This window comes from Mesoplodon densirostris, chromosome 4 (genome assembly GCF_025265405.1).
Source record: "Mesoplodon densirostris isolate mMesDen1 chromosome 4, mMesDen1 primary haplotype, whole genome shotgun sequence".
Classification (NCBI taxonomy): domain Eukaryota; kingdom Metazoa; phylum Chordata; class Mammalia; order Artiodactyla; family Ziphiidae; genus Mesoplodon; species Mesoplodon densirostris.
The window spans coordinates 93730014-93749984 of NC_082664.1; the positions used below are offsets into that span (position 1 = coordinate 93730014).

At 37.3% G+C, this 19971-nt stretch overlaps 1 protein-coding gene across 1 annotated transcript in view; it reads right to left on the bottom strand.

The window, feature by feature from the left end:
• Nucleotides 1-955: 955 nt before the first annotated feature.
• The window catches only part of SHC4 (SHC adaptor protein 4), a 126941-nt gene continuing 107925 nt past the window's right edge, over nt 956-19971 (bottom strand). Inside the window, exons 11-12 of the mRNA XM_060096798.1 lie at nt 11727-11980; nt 956-2794 (exon numbers count right to left, since the gene is read on the bottom strand). Of these exons, the coding sequence (XP_059952781.1) occupies nt 2639-2794; nt 11727-11980 (410 nt within the window). The 3' untranslated portion in view covers nt 956-2638. The remainder of the gene's footprint in view (nt 2795-11726; nt 11981-19971) is intronic.

Consider the following 19971-nt stretch of genomic DNA (forward strand, 5'->3'; position numbering starts at 1 on the left):
TCATTCTTTTGTCTACAGATGTACCGTTGCTCCAGCATCATTTGCTGAAAGGCTATCCTTCGTCCACTGAGTATAATGCCCCTCAGCCTCCTCCCAGTGGAGTCCCCAGGGCTGGTTAAGTGCCTCCTCTGTAGGCCACAGCTCCTAAAAGGCAGCCCTTTCACACAGCTCTCCCTCCAGATTCTGTTACTGCTCCCTCCCCTACTCCTTCACTGGCTGAAGAGCACTGCATCCTCCCTTGTGGCTTCCCCATACTTCACCCACACCTTTGTCAATAGTCCCTTTATCAAACTCTCCTCTAGTCACCCAATTTAAGTGAGCCATCTGTTTCCTGTCAGGACCCTGATGCATCCTACAAACGATAAATTTTCCAAATCCCAAACATCAGACATATACTGGCAGTCATCACAAAGCAATAATCATTTATTTTTTTTAAGTTGTTTACAGGTATTTATACGCAAATGGATTTCCACCTTAAGACAGATGAAGATAAGGATGTGACATTAAAAGAGCATGCAGGCAAACACTTCTTTTGTTGTTTCCCTTTAACTGTGCCCGTTGTTGCAAGTGTGGTGTTTGCTCATCCAACTACCACACCGTTACAGTCAAACACGGACCATCTATGTGTCCTGCTCACGCCAGCTATACTCTTTGCATCATCTTCTATCAAGAACTTCTTCTGGCCACCCAGTTATCACTCTGCTCAACCAGAATGAGACCACAGCCCTGTTCTGTCTCTGTTAAGATAATTAGATCACCCATAAACTTCGCTGATTTACACCCATGCTCATCCCCTTTATGAGGACAAATAATCAAGAACTACAGTGTATGCAAAATAGAGGAAAAATACATTATTTCCTAGTTGTATAAAAGGAAACAAACCTATCTAAGAAGCCAATGGCAGTAAAAGTAAAATAAAAGCATAAACCTTCACATAAAAATATTAGAGTTCCGTGTGCTTGGTTTCTGATGATTTCTATGTGAAAGAAATTTCTCATATTTTACTTAAAACTTAGCAAACATTTCACAATTACAAAGATTAAGTTGTATCTACACATCCAAAGTGAAGTGGAATTAAGGCAATTGTCCAGATAACTCAAGATAAAAAAAAAACACAAAAATAATGGCCATATCTCTATATGCAAAGGCAGGTAGAGGGCTGAGACTGAAGCCGTTTTCTGCCACTCAAATAACCAAATCTACTTCTACTACCATCACTTATATTTTTCCAAAGTTTCAATGTTTTTGACTGAAAGGCTCCAGATCTCTGCTATCTGAATGATGATCTCAATGAGTACAGACACAGACTAAAGGAAAAAGCTGCAGTTTCAAGCTTAATTATACAGACTGGTTATCAACACTGACCCCTAATAAATGAAAAATTTGCCTTTTATAAATTCATATTATGTTAGGGCTGAAATGGACCTATGAATTCACCTAGCCCAGCTCCCTCATTTTATAGATAAGGAAACTGGAGTACAGACAGGTTCACCAAGTTGCTCAAGGTCACAATGAGGCCCAGTCCAGTGCTTTTGCTTACACAACGCTTCACTACATCATCGGTTTACCAAGTGTGCCTGCATGTGTCAAACCTTTCCAATTGTTTCATTCAGTGTTTTCTCCCTGGTACATTTTGTCTGGTGATATCTAGAAAAGGTGCTAAGGATACATGTAGATGAGGGCCTATGATTCAGTCACCACCAGTCAAGGGGATATTTCTCCATACTTTAAAATAAATTTGGTGCTTTAAATAAGAATGGAACCAATTTGGAGATTGAATATGAAGAACACTGGTTTGTCTGCTATCTTTTAAATCCATGCACTCATGTGCTCTTTTTTGGGGGAAAGGGTGAGGGGGAGAGGGAAGGAGGGAGAAATACGATGAAATCAGAGATGACATAGATTTGGCTTCTTTAGTTTGTCATATGTTGCATACAAACAGTCCAAATAGCAAAGATTGAGAAATACTAGGCCAAAAAATTTGGGCTCCAACCCTTTAAACAGCAAATGGGACAGGCCGATGAAACTGACCAATGCTTTCAGTGGCCCTTGATTTGATTCCACTGGTATAGACACAGTCCAAATTCAATGTCAAATTTATTTTAACACTGAGGTGAAAGTGTTACCAAACGGAAAATGTAATAGTCAATAACTATTAAGCAAATGGCTTCTTATTTTTATAACAAGGAAAAACTTTTTTGGCAAATGGTTCTATAGTTATAGAATATGAAGACATTTAGAACTAATCTCCCCAATATGAAAATGTCCCCAAATTATCAAGTTGAAAGGCACATACCACTGCCCCAGTTCATTCAAGTTGTCTTCAGCACATGAAATTTTAATTGTGCTTTTTTTTAGCTTGTTATCAATGCAATATGGCCTTAAAAAGTGACATCCGTGCATATGTATACTATCTTTTCAAAGGGACCCATCCTCTTCCCCTTTTCTGATTTTCACTTTCTGAAGATCAATTTTTGTTAGTTCTTTGTTTTATAAAGGACCTAGTCCATGATGGTCTCAGAAAGATACACTTCGCAGTTTGTGCTCCAATTTATCTAGAAACCAAGTGTGAATTATCTTTGTGTCCTAATACAAAATGGACTTTCCTGAAGTATCAGTGTGATGTACTTCCATACTGTCATTTGTTGGAATGCAAAAGTACTGGATTATTATCTTTTCTCACTGGTTGTTTAAGGCTTACTTCGCTTCCAGAAGAGATGATTGGCAAACTATTATCCATGTGGTATCTGATAAGGTGGCCAACATTATCAAATACATGATCCTTGGTCCTCACCTTGAAAAGGAAATACAAATGTATTTAGGGTAAATGATAATGGTTCTCCTGAAAGGCATAAACAATCATAGGGTTAAAAACAGACATATCCTTGGAATGAGGTAACTGCTGAATAAAGAAAAGTAAAGGTACTTTTCAATTCTGCATCCCTTAGTAAACAATTTTCTCATTCCCAATTACTTTTTTAATTTACTTTTTTAAAGATTTTTTTTTGTTTGATGTGGACCATTTTTAAAGTCTTTATTGAATTTGTTACAATATTGCTTCTGTTTTATATTTCCTTTTTTTTTGTTTGTTTGTTTTTTTTTTTGGCCCTGAGGCATGTGGAATCTTAGCTCTCTGACCAGGGATCGAACCCACACCTGCCTGCATTGGAAGGCAAAGTCTTAACCACTGGACCACCAGGAAAGTACCCTCAATTACCTTTTATTGGAGTATAATTGCTTTACAATGGTGTGTTAGTTTATGCTGTATAACAAAGTGAATCAGTTATACATATACATATATCCCCATATCTCCTCCCTCTTGTGTCTCCCTCTCACCCTCCCTATCCCACCCCTCTAGGTGGTCACAGAGCACCGAGCTGATCTCCCTGTGCTGTGTGGCTACTTTCCACTAGCTATCTATTTTACATTTGGTAGTGTATATATATCCATGCCACTCTCTCACTTCGTCCCAGCTTACCCTTCCCCCCGCCATGTCCTCAAGTCCATTCTCTACGTCTGCATCTTTATTCCTGTCCAAGGTTCTTCAGAACCATTTTTTTTTAAGATTCCATATATATGTGCTATCCTATGGTATTTGTTTTTCTCTTTCTGACTTACTTCACTCTGTATGACAGTCTCTAGGTCCATCTACCTCACTACGAATAACTCAGTTTCGTTTCTTTTTATGGCTCAGTAATATTCCATTGTATATAGGGCTTCCCTGGTGGCGCAGTGGTTGAGAGTCCGCCTGCTGATGCTGGGGACACGGGTTTGTGTCCCAGTCCAGGAGGATCCCGCATGCCGCGGAGCGGCTGGGCCCGTGAGCCATGGCTGCTGAGCCTGTGTGTCCGGAGCCTGTGCTCCGCAACGGGAGAGGCCACAACAGTGAGAGGCCCGCATACCGCAAAAAAAAAAAAAAGAATATTCCATTGTATATATCTGCCACATCTTCTTTATCTTATCCATTCATCTGTCGATGGACACTTAGATTGCTTCCATGTCCTGGCTATTATAAATAGAGCTCCAACGAACATTGTGGTACATGACTCTTTTTAAATTATGGTTTTCTCAGGGTATATGCCCAGTAGTGGAATTGCTGAGTCATATGGTAGTTCTATTTTTAGTTTTTTAAGGCCTCCATACTGTTCTGCATAGTGGCTGTATCAATTTACATTCCCACCAATAGGGCAACAGGATTCCCTTTTCTCCACACCCTCTCCAGCATTTATTGTTTGTAGATTTTTTGATGATGGCCATTCTGACCAGTGTGAGGTGATACCTCATTGTAGTTTTGATTTGCATTTCTCTAATGATTAGTGATGTTGAACATCCTTACATGTGTTTGTTGGCAATCTGTATATCTTCTTTGGAGAAATGTCTATTTAGGTCTTCTGCCCATTTTTGGATTGGTTTTTTTTTTTTCATATTGAGCTGCATGAGCTGCTTGTATATTTTGGAGATTATCCTTTGTCAATTGCTTCATTTGCAAATATTTTCTCCCATTCTGAGGGTTGTCTTTTCGTCTTGTTTATGGTTTCCTTTGCTGTGCAAAAGCTTTTAACTTTCATTAGGTCCCATTTATTTTTGTTTTTATTTCCATTTATCTAGGATGTGGGTCAGAAACAATCTTGCTGTGTTTTATATCACAGAGTGTTCTGCCTATGTGTTCCTCTAAGAGTTTTATAGTGTCTGGCCTTACATTTAGGTCTTTAATCCATTTTGAGTTTATTTTTGTGTATGCTGTTAGTGAGTGTTGTAATTTCATTATTTTACATGTAGCGGTCCAGTTTTCCCAGCACCACTTATTGAAGAGGTTGTCTTTTCTCCTTTGTATATTCTTACCTCCTTTATCAAAGATAAGGTGACCATATGTGCATGGTTTTATCTCTGGGCTTTCTATCCTCCTCCATTGATCTATATTTCTGTTTTTGTGCCAGTACCATACTGTCTTGATTACTGTAACTTTGTAGTATAGTCTGAAGTCAGGGAGCCCGATTCCTCCAGCTCCATTTTTCTTTCTCAAGATTGCTTTGGCTATGTGGGGTCTTTTGTGTTTCCATACAAATTGTGAAATTTTTTGTTCTAGTTCTGTGAAAAATGCCATTGGTAGTTTGAGAGAGATTGACGTGAATCCGTAGATTGCTTTCAGTAGTAGAGTCATTTTCACAATGTTGATTCTTCCAATCCAAGAACATGGTATACCTCTCCATCTGTTTGTATCATCTTTAATTTCTTTCATCAGTGTCTTATAGTTTTCTGCACACAGGTCTTTTGTCTCCTTTGGTAGGTTTATTCCTAGGTATTTTACTCGTTTTGCTGCAATGGTAAATGAAAGTGTTTCCTTAATTTCTCTTCCTGATTTTTCATCATTAGTGTATAGGGATGCAAGAGATGTCTGTGCATTAATTTTGTATCCTGCTACTCTACTGAATTCATTGATTAGGTCTAGTGGTTTTCTGGTAGCATCTTTAGGATTCTCTATGGATAGTGTCATGTCATCGGCAAACAGTGACAGTTTTAATTCTTTTCGGATTTGGATTCCTTTTATTTCTTTTTCTTTGATTGCTGTGGCTAAAACTTCCAAAACTATGTTGAATAATAGTGGTGAGAGTGGACAACCTTGTCTTGTTCCTGATCTTAGAGGAAATGGTTTCAGTTTTTCACCATTGAGAATGATGCTGGCTGTGGGTTTGTCATATATGGCCTTTATTATGTTGAGGTAAGTTCCCCCTATGCCTACTCTCTGGAAGGTTTTTATCATAAATGGGTGTTGAATTTTGTTCAAAATCTTTTTCTGCATCTATTGAGATGATCATATGGTTTTTCTCCTTCAATTTGTTAATATGGTTTATAACATTGATTGATTTGTGTATATTGAAGAATGCTTGCATCTCTGGAATAAATCCCACTTGATCATGGTGTATGATCCTTTTAATGTGCTGTTGGATTCTGTGTGCTAGTATTTTGTTGAGGATTTTTGCATCTATGTTCATCAGTGATATTGGTCTGTAGTTTTCTTTTTCTGTGACATCTTTGTCTGGTTTTGGTATCAGGGTGATGGTGGCCTCATAGAATGAGTTTGGGAGTGTTCCTCCCTCTGCAATTTTTTGGAAGAGTTTGAGAAGGATAGGTGTTAGCTCTTCTCTAAATGTTTGATAGAATTCACCTGTGAAGCCAACTGGTCCTGGGCTTTTGTTTGTTGGAAGATTTTTAATCACAGTCTCAATTTCAGTGCTTGTGATTGGTCTGTTTATATTTTCTATGTCTTCCTGGTTCAGTCTCAGAAGGCTGTGCTTTTCTAAGAATTTGTGCATTACTTCCAGGTAGTCCATTTTATTGGCATAGAGTTGCTTGTAGTAATCTCTCGCGATCCTTTGTATTTCTCCAGTGTCAGCTGTTACTTCTCCTTTTTCATTTCTAATTCTATTGATTTGAGTGTTCTTCCTTTTTTTCTTGACGAGTCTGGCTAATGGTTTATCAATTTTGTTTATCTTCTCAAAGAACCACCTTTTAGTGTTATTGACCTTTGCTATCGTTTCCTTCATTTCTTTTTCATTTATTTCTGGTCTGATCTTTATGATTTCTTTCCTTCTGCTAACTTTGGGGTTTTTTTGTTCTTCTTTCTCTAATTACTTTAGGTGTAAGATTAGGTTGTTTATTTGAGACGTTTCATTTTCCTTGAGGTAGGTTGTATTGCTATAAAATTCCCTCTTAGAACTGCTTTTGCTGCATCCCATAGGTTTTGGGTCATTGCGTTTTCACTGTCATTTGTTTCTAGGTATTTTTTGATTTCCTCTTTGACTTCTTCAGTGTTCTCTTGGTTATTTAGTAGTGTATTGTTTAGCCTCCATGTGTTTGCATTCTTTACAGATTTTTTTCCTGTAATTGATATCTAGTCTCATAGCGTTGTGGTCGCAGAAGATACCTAATACGGTTTCAATTTTCTTAAATTTACTGTGGCTTGATTTGTGACCCACGATATGATCTATCCTGGAAAATGTTCCATGAGTACTTGAGAAGAAAGTGTATTCTGTTGTTTTTGGATGGAATGACCTATAAATATCAATTAAGTCCATCTTGTTTAATATATCATTTAAAACTTGTGTTTCCTTATTTATTTTCATTTTGGATGAACTGCCCATTGGTGAAAGTGGGGTGTTAAAGTCCCCTACTATGACTGTGTTGCTGTCAATTTCCCATTTTATGGTGTTAGCATTTGCCTTATGTATTGAGGTGCTCCTATGTTGGGGGCATAAGTATTTATAATTGTTATATCTTCATCTTGGATTGATCCCTTGATCATTATGTAGTGTCCTTCTTTGTCTCTTGTAATAGTCTTTATTTTAAAGTCTATTTTGTTTGATAGGAAAAATGCTACTCCAGCTTTCTTATGATTTACAATTTGCATGGAATATCTTTTTCCTTCCCCTCACTTTCAATCTGTATGTGTCCCTAGGTCTGAAGTGGGTCTCGTGTAGACAGCAAATATAGAAGTGTTGTTTTTGTATCCATTCAGCCAGTCTATGTCATTTGGTTGGAACATTTAATCCATTTACATTTAAGGTAATTATCAATATGTATGCTCCTATTACCATTTTCTTAATTGTTTTGGGTTTGTTATTGTAGGTCTTTTCCTTCTCTTGTGTCTCCTGCCTAGAGAAATTCCTTTAGCATCTGTAGTAAAGCTGGTTTGGTGGTGCTGAACTCTCCTAGCTTTTGCTTGTCCGTAAAAGTTTTAATTTCTCCGTTGAATCTGAATGAGATCCTTGCTGGGTAGAGTAATCTTGGTTGTAGGTTTTTCCCTTTCATCACTTTAAACATGTCCTGCCACTCCCTTCTGGCTTGCAGAGTTTCTGCTGAAAGATCAGCTGTTAACCTTATGGGGATTCCCTTGTATGTTATTTGTTGCTTTTCCCTTTCTTTCAATATTTTTTCTTTGTATTTAATTTTTGATAGTTTGATTAATATGTGTCTTGGCATGCTAGTCCTTGGATTTTTCCTGTATTGGACTCTCTGTGCTTCCTGGACTTGATTGACTATTTCCTTTCCCATATTAGGGAAGTTTTCAACTATAATCTCTTCAAATATTTTCTTAGTCCCTTTCTTTTTCTCTTCTTCTGGGACCCCTATAGTTCAAATGTTGGTGCATTTAATGTTGTCCCAGAGGTCTCTGAGACTGTCCTCAATTCGTTTCATTCTTTTTTCTTTATGCTGCTCTGTGGTAGTTATTTGCATTATTGTATCTTCCAGGTCATTTATCCATTCATCTGCCTCAGTTATTCTGCTATTGATTCCTTCTAGAGAATCGTTAATTTCATTTATTGTGTTGTTCATCATTGTTTGTTTGCTCTTTAGTTCTTCTAAGTCCTTGTTTAACCATTCTTATAGTTTCTCCATTCTGTTTCCAAGATTTTGGATCTTTACTTTTACTATCATTACTCTGATTTCTTTTTCAGGTAGACTGCTTATTTCCTCTTCATTTGTTAGGTCTGGTGGGTTTTTACCTTGCTCCTTCATCTGTTGTGTGTTTCCCTGTCTTCTCATTTTGCTTAACTTATTGTGTTTGGGGTCTCCTTTTCACAGGCTGTAGGTTCATAGTTCCCATTTTTGGTATCTGTCCCCAGTGGGTAAGGCTGGTTCAGTGGGTTGTGTAGGCTTCCTGGTGGAGGAGACTGCTGCCTGTGTTCTGGTGGATGAGGCTGGACCTTGTCTTTCTGGTGGGCAGGACCACATCCGGTGGTGTGTTTTGGGGTGTCTGTGAACATATGATTTTAGGCAGTCTCTCTGCTAATGGGTGGAGTTATGTTCCTGTCTTGCTAATTGTTTGGCATGTGGTGTCCAGCACTGGAGCTTGCTGGTCGTTCAGTGGAGGTGGGTCTTAGCTTTGAGACGGAGAGCTCTGGGAGAGCTCTCGCCAGTTGATATTACATGGGGCCAGGAGGTCTCTGGTGGACCAGTGTCTTGAACTTGGCTCCCCCACCTCAGAGGCTCAGGCCTGATACCTGGCCAGAGCACCAAGACCCTGTCAGCCACAAGGCTCAGAAGAAAAGAGAGAAAAAATAAATAAATAAATAAAATAAAATTTTTTAAATAAAAAATAAATATTATTAAAATAAAAACACTAAAAAGTAATTTAAAAAATAAAAATAAATTTAAAAAAAAGAAAGAAGAGAGCAACCAAACTAATAAACAAATCCACCAATGATAACAAGTGTTAAAAACTATACTAAAAAAAAAAAAAAATGGACAGACAGACCCTAGGAGAAATGGTAAAAGCAAACCTATACGGACAAAATCACACAAAGAAGAATAAACATTCACACTTACAAAAAGAGAATAAGGAAAAAATATTTTTTTTTAAAAAAAGGAAGAGAGCTACCTAATCAGTAAACAAATCTACCAGTGATAATAAGCTCTAAATACTAAACTAAAATAAACATAAAACCAGAAACAAATCCGGTGCAGAAAGCAAACCCCAAGTCTACAGTTGCTCCCAAAGTCCACTGCCTCAATTTTGGGATGGTTCATTGTCTATTCAGGTATTCCACAGATGCAGGGTACATGAAGCTGATTGTGGAGACTTAATCCCCTGCTCCTGAGGCTGCTGGGAGAGATTTTCCTTTCTCTTCTTTGTTTGCACAGCTCCTGGGTTCAGCTGTGGATTTGGCCTCGCATCTTCATGTAGGTCGCCCTCTGGTTTCTGCTCTTCACCCAGACAGGAGGCAGTTAAAGAAGTGGCTAATTAGGGGCCTCTGGCTCACTCAGGCCAGGTGGAGGGAGGGGTATGGAATGTGGGGCGAGCCTGCGGTGGCAGAGGCCAGCATGACGTTGCAACAGCCTGAGGTGCACCATGTGTTCTCCTGGGGAAGTTGTCCGTGGATCATGGGACCCTGGTAGTGGCGGGCTGCAGAGGCTCGCGGGAGGGGAGGTGTGGATAGTAGCCTGTGCTTGCACACAGGCTTCTTGGTGGCGGCAGCAGCAGCCTTAGCATTTCATGGGCATCTCTGTTGTCCATGCTGATAGCCGTGTCTCCTGCCTGTCTCCAGAGCTCATTTAGGTGGTGCTCTGAATCCCCTCTCCTCGTGCACCCCAAAATAATGGTCTCTTGCCTCTTAGGCATTCCAGACTTTTTCCTGGACTCCCTCCTGGCTAGCTGTGGCGCACTAGCCCCCTTCAGGTTGTGTTCACTCAGCCAACCCCAGTCCTCTCCCTGGGATGACCTCCGAAGCCCAAGCCTCAGCTCCCAGCCCCCACCCGCCCTGGCGGGTGAGCAGACAAGCCTCTCAGGCTGGTGAGTGCTGGTCAGCACGGATCCTCTGTGCAGGAATCTTTCCGCTTTGCCCTCTACACCCCTGTTGGTGCGCTCTCCTCCATGGCTCCAAAGCTTCCCCCCAACCCACTCCCCGTCTCCTCCAGTGAAGGGGCTTCCTAGTGTGTGGAAACTTCTCCTCCTTCACAGCTCCCTCCCAAGGTGTAGGTCCCATCCCTATTCTTTTGTCTCTGATTTTTCTTTTTTCTTTTGCCCTACCAAGGTACATGGGGAGTTTCTTGTTTTGGGGAAGTCTGAGGTCTTCTGCCAGCATTCAGTAGGTGTTCTGTAGGAGTTGTTCCACATGCAGATGTATTTTTGATGTATTTGTGGGAAGGAAGGTGAGGTCCACGTCTTACTTCTCTGCCATCTTTAAGGTCCCCCTCACCATTATCTTTTTAAAGCAACTGTCATTCCCAGTTAGGAAAATGGTAAACAATGTCACCCAATCCAAATTTGCAAGCAACCTTTTTGCCATGTTACTTTTTGATACATTCTATCATATATATTCCTATAAATATTTTGCCTCATAAAAGTATGACCACCTCTGCTCTCTTTTGGTTATTATTTGCATGTAATATCTTTTTTCATCCTTTCACTTTCAGCCTATGTGTGTCCTTAAATCTAAAGTGAGCATCCTATAAATAGCATACATATAGTTGGATCTTGTCCATTTAGCTCTCCATCCAGTTATTCTGTGTCTTTTGTTTGGGAAGTTTAATCCATTTACATTTAAAGTAATTATTTATAGAGAAGAACTTACTATTACTATTTTAATAATAGTTTTTTGTCCAGGATCATTTTTGTCTACAGGTATCCTCTGCTCTAGCCATACCTCTTTTATTTGATTTAATACCATTCTACTGCTCTGTTTGCTCCTGTGATTCCTTCCCTATGCTCCAAATGTCTCCCTTTAAAACTTTTGCCCTCTTTCAAGGTTCCTCTTACATGTCAGACCCTGCAAGAAGCCTTTTCAGTTTGCCTCATTCGGAGCACCCCCTTCTATCCTGAGAAACACCATAATGCTTTGGTTGAGCCATTCTTATGTTATTCATCCATAATTATTTAAGCATCTGTCTTATGAAATTATAAGCCCCCTGAGAGCAAGGACTCTGTATGTGATACTGATCAATAGTTAACTATGAATCCCTGTACTTCCATGTAGGAGGTATTTATTTAACTCACTGAATTGCTCTGAGAAGGGCAGAAAGAGGCTGTCCTCTAAGTGATCCTCTAGTGTGGCTCCCACTCAAACCCCTCCACTAGCCTCTATTTACCACTTCCTGCTCTAGCTGGAGGGTTCAAGAAAAAGTAAACCCTTAACCTTAAACACTCTGCAGTATCAGGCTTTAGACCTATCATTCAGAGTAACCTGAATCACAAGATCCTGTGAAACTCTAGTGGGGGTCAATAATACCTTGCCTTCGGGATCCACCAGGAGAAGATGTTTTGCCTGGCCTCCCTGTAGCCCACTCAGCACATACTGGCCAGGAGATGTTGCACTCTCTCGAACCAAAAAGTCCCCATCCTTTACCAAGAGGCTCTCTGCTGCTTTCCTGCTCAGCTTGCCGTGGTAGCAGTCTTCATTCCGCAGCTGCTGCTTAATGTGTGGCAAAGAATGTGAGCTGGCAGGCAGGGCTGTGGCACCTGGTTGAACTGTTTCTGGTGCCTCTGAAATCAAAATACAAAGAGAGACAACACCAAGTTACCTCCTCATCCATCCTTTTGTTCATTCATTCATTCACTCACCAAATATAATTTGAGGACCTACTGTGTGCCAGGCACTCTTTAAATAGTGCTATTTCTGGAACAAATGGGGTTTTTGTTTCTAGAACTTCCAACAGTCTCTAATTTAATGGTAGATCCAAACATTGCCTTTGGCTTCTGTTACCAGGAAAGGCTTGCCCAGGTGCAGGAGTTTTCCTTTCAAATGAGAAATGGAACTGACCCATAAGAACTGCTTTCATAAGTGCAGAGAGAGTCTCTTTATGTCCCATGGGCTGTATGTTAAAGAGAAAGAGGTTTATGCTGTACCTGGACTATAGATAACTTCTAAAACATTCTCAAATGCTTTGAAAATGCCTACAGTAACTTTGGGCTATGCCCACTTTTTAATATTTAGCTTTTTATTTTAAACCAAATTACTAATGTGCTTCAGGGATGCTTCTGTCCATCAACTTTAAAGCCGTGCTGAAGCTTACAGCATTCCTAGTAAATGACCACTTTGCTGTTTGTGTAATTCCCCTGCCTGGACAAAGCAGAATTGATCAAGTAGAAGAAGGTAATCATCAGGGAGGCATGGCCTGAGGCAAGTTCCCATGGCTCTACAGAATAAATGTTATCCAGAGTTGAGAGCACTGGGGATGAGAAGGTACATCTAGGTAGCCCTTTATAGTATTATTGGTACTCATAGTAATAACAATTATTATGTAGTTCACATTTATTGAGTATGATAGGTACTGCTCAATGCTTTACATATATTATCCTGTTTGGCTCTCAAAATTAGATGGGAAGGAAATGGATCTTTAAAAAGGTTAAATGACTTACCCAAAGTCACACTGCTAATATGTTGTAGATCTGTGATTTGAAATGAGATCTATCATCAGAGCCCAGGTTCTTAATCACCACACTCTAAAACTTGGCTTGGATGAGAAAATCTTTTCATTTTCAAAACTGGTCTAGCCACTCTACTTCTGTATAACCCACAAAGGTCCCTAAATAGACAGCAAAGCTATCAGGATGATATACAGCATCTCTAGAAGTAATAACACAAAATTCTCAGGTCTGAATCCAGATAAAAGTTGTATGTTTGCTTTTTTTTTTTTTTTTTTTTGGCTGTGCTGCACAGCATGCATGATCTTAGTTCCCCAGTGAGGGACTGAACCTGTGCCCCCTGCAGTAGAAGCACAGAGTCCTAACCACTGGACCACCAGGGAATTCCCAAATGCTGTATGTTTAATATGGCAAATTTACTAGGAAAATAACCATAGAAATCAGACTTTGTCTTTTTAAATTCAAAGGATCTTTTGCATAAAACCCAGCTTTCTCTTTATAAATGCAAAGGAATGTTTACATGTCCTTACACAAGGGTCTCACAAATGAGAAATCCTCTTGACTTTAAGTTTTATAACTTACACAAGACAAGCGCCCTGTAGACATAATCCAGTCTCCTATTAATATGTTATAGTTTTGGCACTATTTAAGAACTTCTCTCTGCATATCACGATTTCAATGCAGCATTCATGAATATAACTTTTTGAAAATATCTTCAGTCTGTATCTAATGGCTAAACATATTCTCCTCTACAATCAGGTTCTATCTATGGTTACCATAAAAAGCCTGAAGAAATGTGTCCAGAGTTGATGAATAATATATGTAGTTGGCCTTAGTGCTGCCTGCTTTCAGGCATAATAGAGAACTTCTGATGAGTAGTTGTGTGTGTGTTTGTGTATGTGACAGAGAAAGTGTGTGAGTGTGAGGGAGATGCATGCATGTGTATGTAGGTGCACACGTCTTAGTGCATGATGGCTTTTGGTTTATTCTGAGATTGTGGAGCACTCTTGGACAAGGACAAAACAAAAGAAAAACAGACATTATATCATCTTGAAAAGAGGCAATAGATCATGGGCCAGCCTGAGGATATGGACATTATTTTCCTAACATAGTTTCCCAAATTAGCACAATTTCAATCATCCAAACATTTGCTGAAAATATAACTTTTCTAAAAGCAGAATATCTAACATATTTTTAAACGTTTGCTTTAAGTTTAAAAGTTACACATTTTTTTAAAAATCTGGTAAACACAGAAAAACAAAGAAAATTAATCACTTTTCATCCTATCACCAAATACAACCACTCTTTAACATTGTGGTGCATTGTCTAGTATGGACTCCTTTTTGTACATAAAGTTGACTTTGAAAAATATAATCATAATTTAAATATAGTTATTTATATATAATTTCCATATACTATTTAATGAATTATTAACTTGATATAATTATATTTTCTCAGAAGTACTGACAGTTAAGGAAGCAACAAGGAATGTTGCTTAAATCACTCTGGATTGAACTGAGATCAAAAAAGAAAAAAGTGAGAGGAATCATGGAAGAAAATAATCATGTCATCTTGGAGTTCCCATTAGCAACTAAAGACACATTGTCACAACCAGGAATTCAGGAAAACATAAGATATATATGAATATCCACAACCATATGTAACTGGCGAGTAAAACCTTCGAAATGGGGGAATATGGTTTAAGGAAGAGAAAAAATCTAACATCAAAAATCTGGATTAAACAATTGCAAGCAATTCCAATGAGAAAGAAAGAACAAGACATTTAAAGAAACCAATGTGAACTGTGAAGACAGCATATTGATGCATTCAATTTTTTTTTAAAGCACATGTAAATGGATTTTTTTTGACAGTATTGATCATTATACTAGCAAAGGACAGGGAAAATTAGATGTCCATCAATAAGGGATTGGTTATACAAATTATGATTCACTCATACAATAGAATACTATAAAACAATTGAAAGTAACAAAGGTTTATGCATCCAACATAGGAGCACCTAAATATATAAAGCAAATATTAACAGACCTGAAGGGAGAAATCAACAGCAATACAATTAGAGTATGGGACTTTAATACCCCACTTTGAAAAATAGATCATTCACACAGAAAATTATAAGAAACACTGGACTTAAATTATACATTAGATCAGATTGACTTAACAGACATTTACAGAACATTCCATACAAAAGCAAAAGAATACACATTCTTCTCAAGCACACATGGGACACTCCCCAGGATAGATCATATGTTAAGCCACAAAACAAGTCTTAATAAATTTAAGGATATGGAAATCATATCAAGCATCTTTTCCAACCAAAGTGGTATGAAACTGGAAATCAATTACAAGAAGAAAATTGGAAAATTCACAAATACATGGAGATTAAAAAACATGCCACTGAACAACCAATGGGTCAAAGAAGAAATCAAAAGAGAAGTCAGAATATAACTTGAGGCAAGTAATTTAATTGAAAATTAAAATATTTTGAGACAAATGAAAACGATGCACCAAAACTTATGGGATGCAGCGAAGACAGTTCTAAGAGTCAAGTTTTTAGCAATTAACACCTCCATAAGAAAAATGAAAGATTGCAAATAAAAAACCTAAATTTACACCTCAAGGAACTATAAAATGAAAAACAAACTGAGCCTAAATTTAATAGAAGGAAATAAAAAAACAAAGATCAGAACAGGAATAAATGAAATAGAGAGTAAAAATACAATAGAAAATAAACTAAGCTGGTTTTTTAAAAGATAAACAAAATAAGCAAACCTTTAGCTAGACTGACCAAGAACAAAGAGAGAGGACTCAAATAAATAAAATCAGAAAAGAAAAAGAGACATTACAAATGATACCACACAAATACAAAGTATCATAAGAGACTACTCTGAACAATTTTATGCCAACAAATTGGATAACTTAGAAAAAATGGATAGATTTAGATCCCTAAAAACATACAACCTACTAAGACTGAATCATGAAGAAATAGAAAATCTGAACAGAAGAATTACTAGTAAGAAGATTGAACAACTAATCAAAAACCTTCCAACAAAAAAAATAAAGATCCACAACCAGATGCCTTCATTAGGGAATTCTACCAAACATTTAAAGAGTAATTAATATCAATTCTTCTCAATTCCATCCAAAAAATAAGAGGGAACATTTCCAAACACAGTTTACAAGCCCAGTGTTACACTACTACCAAAACCAAACAAGGATACCACAAGAACAGAAAATTACAGGCCAGTATCACATGTGAACATAGATGCAAGAATCCTCAACAAAATATTAACAAACCAAATTCAACAATACATTAAAAGCATCAAGTGGGATTTATTCCAGGTATAAAAGATCAGGAACAAGACAAGGATGCCCATTCTCACCACTTTTATTCAACATAGTATTGGAAGTCCTAGCCAGAGCAATTAGGCAAGAAAAATAAATAAAAGACATCCAAATCAGAAAGGAAGAAGTAAAACTGTCCTATTTGCAGGTGACATTATATATAGAAAACGTTAAAACTCCACCAAAAAAAAAGAAACTGTTAGAACAAATAAAGTCAGTAAAGTTGCAGGATACAAAATTAATACACAAAAATTACTTGCATTTCTATACACTAATAAACTATCAGAGAAATTAGGAAAACAATCCCATTTATGATAACTTCAAAAAGAAGAAGATACTTAAGAATAAACTTAACCAAGGAAGTGAAAGATCTATACACTGAAAACTATAAGACATTGATGAAAGAAACTGAAGAAGACACAAACAAATGGAAAGAAATTTTGTGTTCATGGATTAGAATAATTAACATTTTTTAAATGTCCATACGACCCAAAGCAATCTATAGATTCAATACAATCCCTATCAAAATTTCAATGGCATTTTTTGCAGAAAAAGAACAAACAATCCTAAAATTTGTATGGAACCACAAAAAATCTCAACTAGCCAAAGCAATCTTGAGAAAGATGAATAAAGCTGAAGGCATGGTGTGTCCTGATTTCAAACTATATTACAAAGCTGTAGTTATCAAAGCAGTATGGTATTGGCATAAAAACAGACACATAGATCAACAGAACAAAACAGAGAACCAAGAAATAAATCCATACATATAGGGTCAATTAATTTACAACAAAGGAGCCAAGAACAGACAATGGGGACAGGATAGTCTCTTCAATAAATGGTGCTGGGAAAACTGGACAGCCACATGTAAAAGAATGAAACTGGATGCCTATCTTGCACCATACACAAAAATCAACTCAAAATGGACTAAAGACTTGAACATAAGACCTGAAATCATAAAACTCCTAGAAGAAAACAAGGGGTAAGCTCCTTGACATCAGTCTTGGCAATGGTTTTTTGGATTTGACACCAAAAGCAAAGGCAAAGAAAGCAAAAACAAGCAAGTTGGGACTACATCAAACCAAAAGTTTGCACAGCAAAGGAAACCATCAACAAAAGGAAAAGGCAACCTACAGAATGGGAAAAAATATTTGCAAATCATTTATCTGATAAGGGGTTAATATCCAAAATATATAAAGAACACATACAACTCAATAGCAAAAAAAAAACAATCCAATTAAAAAATGGGCAGAGGAACTGAATAGACATCTTTCCAAAGAAGACACACAAATGGCCAACAGGTATATGAAAAGATGCTCAATATCACTAATCATCAAGAAAATGCAAATCAAACCACATGAAATATCACCTCACACCTGTTAGAATGGCTATCATCAAAAAGACAAGAGGTTAAGTGTTGGTGAGAAAAGAGAACGCTTGTGCACTACTGGTGAGAATGTAAATTGGTGCAGCCATATGGAAAACAGTATGAAGGTTCTTCAAACATTTTTTTTTTTAAACTGCCGTATGATCCAGCAATTCCACTTCAGGGTATATATCTGAAGGAAATGAAATCACTATCTCGAAAAGATATCCACATCCTCATGTGCACTGAAGCATTATTTCTGATAGCCAAGACATGGAAACAATCTAAGTATCTACTGGCAGATAAATAGATGATATAAATACACAGTGGAATATGATTAAGCCATAAAAAAGAAGGAAGTCCTGCCAACTGCAACAAGGATAGACCTTGAAGGCATTATGCTAAATAAAGTAAGTCAGACAGAGAAAGATAGACACTGTGTGATCTCACTTATATGTGGAATCCAAAAAAACAGAACTCATAGAAACAGAAAACAGATGGGTGATTGACAGAGACAGAGAGTGAGGGATGGGGGAAATGCTAAAAAGGTGCAATCTTCTAGTTATAAGATAAATAAGTTCTAGGGATGTAATGTACAACACGGCAACTATAGTTAACAATTCTGTATTGCATATTTGAAAGTTGTTGAAAGTAGATCTTAAAAGTTCTCATCACAAAGAAAAAAAAACTAACTATGTGAGGTGATGGATGTTAACTAAACAGCGTGGTAATCGTTTTGCAATATATATATATATATATATATATATATATATATATATATATATATATATCAAATCAGTATGTTGCATGCCTTAAACTAATACAATGTTATATGTCAAATTTTATCCCAATAAAACTGGAAAAAAGAAAACTACAAAATATTATGTGCTACTTTGGACAAATCTCTAAAATAGAAGAGTGAAAAAGAACAAGTATGGAGGGGATACTCCATTTATTTTTAAAGAAGAATGATTAGATAGATAGATTGATCATTAGATCTATCTGTAGACAGACAGAGGTACATAAGTAGATAGCTAAATACTTAACCATGCATTAACATTTTGGAAGTAATCAGAAGGAACTCTTAATATCTTAGGGAACTGTATATGGTGCTAAGCCTTGGGAAGGTACATATTTTAAAATAGCATTATTTATTATTTCGATTTCTTCTATGAGTATTTGTATTACTTTTCAATTAAAAACACTGTTTATAGAATAAAAAATGTATACAAGAGTCAAGATAGCCACCTAACTAAAGGGAAAATCAGAAAAGGGATATACTTTTGTGAGAAAAGTGTCAGGGGGACAATCCTCAGTTTTCTGTTGTGGGAAGAAAAGCCTACCCTTTTCTCCCCATGTGTTATAAGACTCCATCTCTGATTCTGGAGGACCATAAGCAGTCTCTTTATGCAAGTAGTTATATTTTATAAAATTGCCAGAACACTGATTTAGTGAAAACCGAACCACTGCCCCTAGGACAAATGCAGGGTTAGGTTCTACCAAGCTTCAGGTCACAATATTTTCATCAATCAATCAATCATTATGTAAACTTGTTTTATGTGTGTTTGGGTTTAAAGACACCTTATTTAGTATATATTGTTGATTTAATAACACTAAACTCATGGCCAACAGCACTGTAACTCATGTCTGAACTCAGCTTATCTAATACACACATTTTCTCTGTAAGGCACATCACAGCCTTCTTGCACTTAGGAACACTAGACAGCACTTCAGCACTACACTTGGGGGTCATTTTAAACAGCAAGGTCATCAAGAGGTAGCATAAAAATGTGCGAATTGTGGCACTAAGTAGACCACAAAAGTTCACTTGTTTACAGTATGAGCTGAAACAAGAAAGCAGAGTGTCGCCTTGTTTGACCTCAGCTGGGAATGTGCACATTGGGTGACACAAAATTTTTGTTGCTTTGCACATATCCACAAATGACCACAAACGTGCCATGAGTACTGATTCTGGGATTACAAATAAATCTTAGCAAGTAAGCAAATTCTCAAATATGGAACCCACAAATTATGAGAATCAACTGTATATTATTCATCAGTATGGATTACTGGATGTGTGAAAACTATAAAATAGAAATTTGTCGCGTTACTGAGGGGAAAAATACATTCACCTCTATAACGTGTCTAAAAAGTTGGTAAAGTAAGATGTTAACATAAAATGTTAAGCCTAAGTGAAAGATCAAGGTGGTACTAAGAAAAAAAATTAATCTGTAATACAAAGGAAAAATTACATGGCTATTAAGATATATTAAAAAGCCACAGTAATTTGTATATAGTAATTAATATACTGGTATACAACAAGCAAGTGGGCCAATATAAAAAGCAGAATAAAGGCCCAGAAACAGATTCACACATGTAGAAG